Source organism: Varroa destructor, unplaced genomic scaffold (assembly GCF_002443255.2).
Source record: "Varroa destructor unplaced genomic scaffold, Vdes_3.0 BEIS01000006.1, whole genome shotgun sequence".
NCBI classification, from domain to species: Eukaryota; Metazoa; Arthropoda; class Arachnida; order Mesostigmata; family Varroidae; genus Varroa; species Varroa destructor.
Window position 1 is genome coordinate 5,792,718 of NW_019211459.1, and position 8,933 is coordinate 5,801,650.

At 43.2% G+C, this 8,933-nt stretch overlaps 1 protein-coding gene and 1 long non-coding RNA gene across 3 annotated transcripts in view; both read right to left on the bottom strand.

The window, feature by feature from the left end:
- The window catches only part of LOC111253124 (uncharacterized), a 28,820-nt gene extending 27,402 nt beyond the window's left edge, over positions 1-1,418 (bottom strand). The window contains exons 1-2 of one of the 2 annotated variants that reach the window (XM_022812100.2): positions 885-1,418; positions 474-588 (exon numbers count right to left, since the gene is read on the bottom strand). In XM_022812100.2, the coding sequence (XP_022667835.1) occupies positions 474-547 (74 nt within the window). In that variant the 5' untranslated portion in view covers positions 548-588; positions 885-1,418. Of the gene's footprint in view, positions 1-473 lie in introns of both variants that reach the window. The other variant, XM_022812101.2, reaches the window with a different exon arrangement.
- Positions 1,419-4,621: 3,203 nt separating this feature from the next.
- Positions 4,622-7,985, bottom strand: LOC147754784 (uncharacterized). The gene is made up of 3 exons (XR_015330472.1): positions 7,645-7,985; positions 6,943-7,144; positions 4,622-5,552 (listed from the first exon to the last, which is right to left on the bottom strand). It is a non-coding gene; the product is annotated as an uncharacterized LOC147754784 (long non-coding RNA).
- Positions 7,986-8,933: the final 948 nt, after the last annotated feature.

Consider the following 8,933-nt stretch of genomic DNA (forward strand, 5'->3'; position numbering starts at 1 on the left):
TTACGTTGCCTAAATGGGGCTATTTTCTCAACTATTGTATAAAACAAAGATGCCGTTGTCGAACGAATAGGTACAGATAACAAACAGAAACCGACAGAAACTCGGGAAGTATACATTTACGAGAGCTATTCGAATTGCGCGGAATCCTGTGCATGGCAAAACGTACGTTGGATACAAAACGAAGATTCTAATCGATATAACAGAATAGGGTGTCAGTTGCTGTAGCGGCCAATAATTGCTTGTCGATAATTTGGTCAAGAACTTGTCTATATAGGCACCAAACACGATTTTTTCGAAAATCCAGGATAAAATTTCGCATAAATGTTAATCTTTGTACATACACCGATTGACTGAGGTGGCTATATATGCTGGTTTCTTGCCCGTGAGTTATCAATAGAACGAGTGCAGACAAAGCGGTATTACGTAGTTCCTCGTGTTTTTTCGTTACAGACGTCTAAATTAATGGAACCCACCTCGGTGTAGTTTGTGGAGGTTGGATCTTGGGCTTACTCTTGAGGGTGAGCGTCACTGTGGCCGAAGTAGACATTATGACTACTACGGGTCTTCTGAAGCATGGATCTTCTCCGCCTTTCGAACGACACAACAGTTAACACAATGCTATTGATATTGGTAACACCACAATTCACTTCGCGCTCCAGCGTGTCTCTACCGTGCCTCCACCAGCATGTACTACTCGTAATAATGCAATATAACCTTTGTTGATTTTTAGTTCGTTCTCACATACTGCACTTCAAGTTGCAACTTCGCGGGTATCCAACGCGGCCCTATTAGATACGAATCATTTTACGTTCCTATACGCAACCCTATCGAACCTAGTTGACGCTAGAGTAGGCGTAAGATTCCGCCTTGCTGCTGCCACTAACCTTCCGAAGTTCCACCGGTTCGATTGGCTCTCGAAGAATCCTATGGATCAGGGCACCTAACCGACGTTATGTTTCGTGGCCAAACCAAGTCAGTTGAGTGTCTTCTCCGCCACTATTGTGGCCCCGTAATTTCCAAAATTCTGGTCTGTTCGCCACTAGGCTAGATTGACCCAGCTCAGCTATTCTGCTCCTAGGTAAGTCTGCTATTCTACCGCTTGGTCTGTCCTAGGGCGAGCTTTCACTACCACCAGCCCAGCTACCTCTTGTGCTGCCCTCCACCTAAGTTCTACTGATATCAGTGTTGTGTGTCCACGCCGCGTGAACACACTGGGTTTCGGTCCAGAACACGGCGGCGAGAGACCAAAACTACTTTCCCAGTAAAGGCGGCGGCCGTTGGTTCATAAGCTTCCGCGCGGCAGGCCCTCGCGACAGATCTGTCCTCTTCCGGCGTCTTGCTCCCTTTCCTATCTTCCTTTCTCTGCTGTTGCGTTTTACTCACTATCTGCCGTGGGTTCGTGCTTTGTGTGAGCTTTTAGACCTAGTCCCCACATCTCTGAGGGGTCGCTCTCCTTCAGAATTTGTTCTGCTGTCTGTCGACTTCTCCGACGCTGCAAGCTACAGCCAAGCAGACGATAAGAAAGATGCACAAATCAGCCGGCAACGTCCATAGTGCCAGAGTGCGAACCAATGATATTACTATGGTAGTAACAGTAGCATAGTGTACGATGTACCCGAACACCGGGCGTTGAAGGCCACGTGATGCCGGCGCAAACACAGAATAGCATTAATTGAAGCTACAAGCCAGCAGTTGGCCGTCATCACATGGCTGACTGGTCTTACAAGTTGACTATTGGTTTACACAGAGTTTACACTGGAAGTCTCGCTCATTGAAAACATGCTTGTGGCAGCTCTTATATTAGGGCCTGCTGCTGTCGCTGTCATTTTCGTTGGTATTATTCTGACTGTCAAACAGCGATTGAGATGCGACGAATAGGACGGTCATCCCGATATACAGACTTGAGCTTACGTCGTCTTCCTACCCCTGTCTTTCCATTGACGTTCGTTTGATGCGCTCATCCTGTCACCCAAACCATCTAGGAGGTTTGCAATATTAGCTTTAGTTCGGAAAGCACGCTTACTTTTCGCGGTAAGTTTCCTTGCACAGTCCCTCTGTGCATGTGTGTATCAGTGTGTGTACACTAACGGCATATATGTCGTGTAGTTGACTGCAAGCGACTCTGATCTTTCTAGTCATAAAGTTGACTGGCTCCGACAACTTCCACAGACGTATGCTAGTGTTGCAAAACTCGTCCCGATATTATATATAGATAGATAGATGCATTGTTTCCACAGTTCTTCACTATGGCTGTGATGGATGCTGATAGTGAGAGGTAACATCCTAAGGCAATGCGGGTTTGCATGGATGAACTCATCGCATTGGAAATATGGCGCAATACTTCTAGCGCATTTAATTTGGGATGGGGTTCACAGTCTTCACTTAATAAGTCATCTTGTGAGTAATCGAAATTTATTTTCGTGATGAACCCGCTGTTTGTTCTAATAAGAACCCGATATTCAAATATTGTCTTTTTGATAATCTAAAAAAAATATATGTATAAATTTGCTACCTCAAGAGACTACAAGCAACCGTATTTATTCAGTAGTGTCTTGTACTACACATTCACGAATATATTGATGAACGGTTTACATGCACCTGTATGTGTACGTACGTTAATGGATGTTTTCGATGGAAATAGTAGTTTATGTAGATAGTGTAGATAATTCACCGTAGAGAGAATGGTAACCTAGACTGACCCTTACTCAGTTTCAGCGGTCACCAAATCCATTAGTAGAGCTCTGCCGTCACCAGATTCGCAAACGCTACCTTTTCGTTCACCTTTGAGTAATGCATCCGCTATTTTTCCGATCCCTTTCTCGTGTAGCATTCTGTCTTATATCGACAGCGTCAGTATGAGCTTCAGCTGGATGGTCTCGTTGGTGCGATGCCCTCTTGGGCACCGGTCATTGGGTTTGCGTGCTCGCGCACCCGGAACCACTGCGAACTACCAACTACTGCCAATTTCTCTAAGTCGCCCATCGATGTTCATTCGTTGTTGATAAGCTCGACAACATTACTTTTCCAGTCATTGTTATAAGCGCTGGCCCAGCCCAGCTATTGCATTAGTCAGAGAGGCTTAGGTGACTCCATTTGTTTATGCCATCGATAATACGCCCGACACTATAGTTGCTTTGAACCGATGCAAGTCCGTTGGTACCAGTTGCATACTCAGCATAGAACCACAGCTTGCGTCCTAAAGGCTTGCTGCCGCGTTAGGGCGACCTGTAGGGACCCAGCTTCGTTTTTATTATAGAAAACCCTTCATTCTTTTGGCACTTCATTTTTATACGTTGAAAGTCACTCACTTCCAAGTACTTAGAAAATAAAAAGCATACAATCGAACGCTCTGAAACATGGTCCATGAGTAGCAGATAGCCAGGCAAAGCCCAGTCACGCGTCGGCCACTAGCAGATAAAAATATGAATACTTATCGGTACTTTTTTTACTCAGTAGTTTTTTCTTGTTTGGAAAGTGAAGGACAACTGTGTATCTCTTTGTTTTGTTTTTTTTTTTGTCCGATTGGTAATCTATGGCATCTCGTTTATATTGAACTGTTGGAGAAGGATTAATTTTTTTTTAGCTAGGTAGCTTTTAACTCACATTGTCTAAGGTTTTTCGGATCGCGTCGGGTCGGCTTGTATTATTAGAAAGCTGAGATATAGCAATTATATATATGCTAAAATTGTCGGAATGCCATGATTTCAAGTTATGACAGAGCGCCTTGAATACGGGTGAACGTTCCGCAACAAATTTAATGCATCTAGCCTTGCTTCGATCTCGCACCATCAGACTACCATCTGCGTCTGTCTGTGCAAACTCTCCTAACCACTCTCAGCTCTCGTCTCTCTAAGTAAAATAACTTCGACCCTAACGAACGGCGTACACGTCATTTGGGAAGATCTTACGATGGAGAACCTCAATTCAATCATGTCAAAATCTCCTTCCTCGGAAAAAAATACTGCGATAATACGTAGTAACCCGAGGTCTCCCCGCATGCTGGCTCAACATTGTTGTATGAAAATCCACATCATCCGTAAGACCCACCCTAAAGATTTGATGTAAAAATTCGTGGGGTCAATGGGGGCTTCTCTGCTTCGGGTGCGATGAGGAATACCAAGTAGAAAAGCACGAACTGGGTAACAGACATAGCGTCATTCGATTTGCCGTGCGTACGTTCCACGATAGATTTTGTACGAAACCGTGTTTTCACGAGCCCGACGATACAGGCAGGCTCTCCAGGTACGGGGGAAATTGTGATAGATATCATGCCGCTTATTGGCCCCCGGTTCTATACTTAGGACATCTGGTAAATGTTTTATAATAGTATATTTAATACACTTTTCAGGACGCGTATCAAGTAATATTTCGAAATAGTTCTATATACTGGCTTTGATATTGGAATACTGTGTTGTTTACCTGGATGTATGAAGCTTTCGACTACTATTAACAGTGGCGAATAGATAAAATTTAATTAATACCTCTTTTAAGGTACTAATGAGTTTTAATAGAGGGCTGCAAGAATCACTTGCCACGATTTTAGCCCAGAAATCACAGAAGCTATACAATATTGGAACTGTTATAGTACCAGAAAAATGGCAAAAAGTGATCAGTGAAAATATTCAGTTAAGCAATTTTCTTATTTTATAAAATACTCACTTCCATCTTGTCTTAAAAGGAGTAACATATTTTTTAACAACCCAATATATGCCTAAAATATAGCAACCCTTATAGACTTCCGGATATAGACGTAGTATAGCTCAGTGCGAAGACTCATCTTTGGGTTTGGGTTACCGCCTGGGGTTTACTACGTCTATGAACTTTAAATGTCACCTATAATACATACACTACGAGGTAATAGTAAATATATTAAGTATGATACATGCCATAGCTCTTGAAACTACGTACCGAATATGTGTATTGTATGTATGTGTCTGGGCCTCAAACAACCTCAGATCAATTCAATTCACGGACAGTAAAATTATAGGATAAGAAAATTGTTATAATGCTTAGGTTAAGCTTTCTAGATCGTTTGCGAATCTGCTCGTTATTGTAACACCGATTTCAAACCTCTGTTGTATAGCCAACAACGGGTAATAAAGCCTTATTGATTTTCAATTCATTAGCTAACTACAATATTGTAATGTACAATATGATGAGCAAGCCCATAAAAATTTAGCTTTTTCTTTACGTTGATGGGAGTAGCAGCTGACCGGCTTCAACTTCTTTTCTGGGCGGCCCTTTGTAAGCCCACAGATCACGATCTTGCAAGTACTCGCTTCCCCGCTTACATTTACCTATTGCGGTGGAAAAGGGGTAGTCTTGCCTACACAGGCCATCTTCGCTACTGCTGCTTCTACAGTCGCTGTTCGTCTAGCACGGAAGCGGTTGTCGCAATGCGTACTCGTTGGTGTGTTGTTTTCTATTGATTAACGTTGCTCCTCCAATTTTGGTCCACTTGTGCTTCCTTTCGCTGGCTTGCCCTGTCCTATCCCAAGTCGAGTGGCCTGCCTGGCTAGTTGGTCTTGTGCGCAATATCGAAACTTTCCTGCCTGTGAACAGTATGATATATAGTATATGATACAGTAAAAACACCAGCTATGATATCCGATAAAACTATAACCACGGCTCGACTACAGGCTTACTGTACATGCTGTCTCATGCTGCTGACGTTTTCAGACAAGCGCTTTTTTATTTGGTCTGTAAAAGCGTTTGAGGAAGACCACCACGCTAACTATATCACAAGTCGATGCTGAGAGTTCTAATGGGCGTAATTTGTGTGGGCAATATCAAGGTATCGTCCTTCATAGCTTGGTACAACTGACCAGCGCCTAGACGAGGACTATTTGGATGTTGGTCAGGCTGTTCTGCAATCAACTGGAAAGTGTTTAGGGTCATTCGCGGCATGGCCATCTACGGCCGAGTGCAGGTTGCCTCCACGCTAACAGACCAGCATGGGCAAAGGTTGGCTACAGCCAGGTCTCATCGACAGGCTGGCTGGTTTCCTGGCTTGGAATCTGGGGCCGCAGACACCGTGCTACACTACACCTACACGAGTGCTGGGGACCTGCCTATTTCAGCAGTCCTCCCCCTTTTCTGCTGCGTTTACGCATTTGAAAGGCACTATTAGCGCAATTCAGCGATAAAGCGCTCAAAACAAACGATGGTTGCTCAGAGCATGTAAAGCCGTGGGGCATCCAAAGAGCCAAATACGATCTGTGCGGCTCATCGCTGGTAGTAGTTGGCAGTGGCAGATCGAACCAAACAAATCAATATCCTATGCAGCAGAGCACTCTATGGGTAAAACTCTATAGAAAAAGCTTATCGTCACAGCAGTTCAAAAGACGAATTGAGATGACGCGAGTGACGTCGTGCGCGGATGAAGGAGACCGGAATGTTTCAAGTAACATAATCCCGCATTGCTAATCTACCTTCACGTCGACTGCTCCGCGAGATCTGAGCCAGCCTTAATACACTAGACGGCTACCGTGAATCGTTATCGAATGTTCATCTATCTGAGGCCCTCGCAAACATTTAGTGGCTAGCCTACTACGCCTGTTTTTGCAAGCCTAAAACAGAGTTATTAAAATTATATATATATAATCTGATAGTAATGGAATCACTTACTAGATCACCTGTGCAAAAACACTTTTCTATGGCTGCTGTCAGTAGGATTAAGAAATTACTCTCCAGTAGAATCATTTTTGTTCAACAAACGATTGCGTTCATATATAGAATTGTTTTGATCCGTTAATATATAGCCTCACGTTTTGCCCCTTTTATTTTTCCTGTAAAATATGGCTTGTGTCCTTCTTCTGTATTTCTTGTTTATCCTTGCGTCCTTTCTAATCGTTAAAGCAGCCTGTACAGCCTACATACCTATAGGAGTTTATGAAACAAATTCCAAATGCAAATTAAGGAGATATTTTATCCAGATTTTACCTTGTGTTACGTTAGCTAGCACGCGCATACCGCTTGCATTGGTTTTTCCAGCGATCTTCTAGCGTCAGCAAGAATAGATACATCGTCATTGCCACACTCTCGACTTTGATGTCTCTCGTTGTAGAAGATGGCAGAATGTTCTACATTCCATAGATTCGTCTAGGGTCGTTTCACTATCGCTTGATTTACCGCCCTATACTAACTGGAAGATAGAATTACGTTTGATAGCTGAGTCTGCACGTTAGCTAGATAATTGCGACTCCCGTTACGTTCATTATAGTACTTGTAAAGACAATAGATGCTCCGGTGTCTCCCGCTTTCTTAGCTAAGACCCGATGTCACAAACTCGCGACCTCAAAGCCCCTCCTACCAACCATACACGCAATGAGAATATTTTCGTCAATGTCTCTGTGAATCAATTGATGACACTGAGCTGACGTGAGCTAAATTTAGCTGGCAATATGTAAATCAGAAGGTTCACTGGGGTTTCGGAAAATTGATGCTAGTCGAGCTAGTAAAGCTCTATTTCCTTTTTTCTCCGTCAGTCTTCCCATTGTTTTTATCTGTTTATACATGTATATACGGTAATATAGGACGTTAATCACGGAAGAATAGCAGAACGAAACAACGAATTAAGATTCTACGTAGACACGAACCCAAAGACACACACATACACTCCCCTGGTGCAAAACCACTATTTACCGCGTAGATCCCGTACAGTGATATCCGCGCTATTCGGCACTGAATCGTTATTATGGGAAACATGAGCGCTTTCTCGCGTTCATGCGTGCCTTTTCTTCACTGTTATCTTCAGTGTCTTCGCCATTGTCATCTTACTGATCGTGGTCGTTGAGTGTGTCTTTCCCTTGTCACTATTAGATTATTGTTGCTAATGTTTGTTCCCTTATTCTTTCGTTGCTAAATGTACAAAGCTACCTCTAATATCGGGTCGACTCAACATCAGCGGCAGATACACATCGATGTGGCGCGGCAACGACTGCGTCCACGTTACTGACTACCCATTTCATCCTACCACAAAATAGACCTGCCACATACCACAAAACCTGACGACTTACGAGTCTGGCTAACAGGTTCTAAGAAGCAGATGAACTTGAAGCAATAGCACGATAGCAGCTCTCTTCGCTTTTCTATTGGGCACACATTTTATCTCAGCTTATCCTTCTAGTCCTTTGGTGTTGTAGTTAAGCTTGTTCTGTCTTCCTTTTTTTGGCCTCTCTTCGTCCCGGTAGCTTCGCTCACTCCTTCTTTTTTCCTATTTCCCATTCGCGGCATACCTTTTCCCTCTAAACTAAAAGAAAGTATTAAAAAAATCGGAAAAAGTCACAACGAAAAATGGGAGCGAGGGTGAAACACGCGGCATCGTCTGCTGCGACGTTCGTTAACGTCGATGCCGCGATTAAGTCAATTTCAGGTAGAACACCTGTAACTCTTTTTGCAGAGAGTGCGCTAGTGCAGCTGATGTTGTTATTATTAGTGCACCCCTGGTGGCGTTTACATAAAGCACATTCGTTCACTTCTATTATCACTTAGCTATTTTTTCTACGAATCAAAAAACATAAAATAATTAAGTGCACGACTTGTCAGATAGATAGCGTACTTGTATGCCCTAGCAACCCTTTACCGATATTTAGCTTCCCCGTGGTAATCCATAGGTTTAGGTAATATTATAGATAGGTAATAATCCAGAGGTTTTAGCTCTCCGTTGCCATCTCCAGGTTCAACACATTAACTGCCATTGGCTCCTAAACGATGTATATAATTATATCTATTCAGCTATTGATAGCCTCTATCAGAAGGAAGTCCCCTTTAGGAAAACTATGAGGAATTATTGAATATATGGATGCTACCTGGGATGAGATAATGGCTGATATTCGCGTGCGCCCCGCTGCTTCATCAGCAAAATGGAGCAGGCTCAGCCGGATTGAGAAGTCAGGCTAACCGATATAGCCGTAGATTTTTTAAAGGAGTTC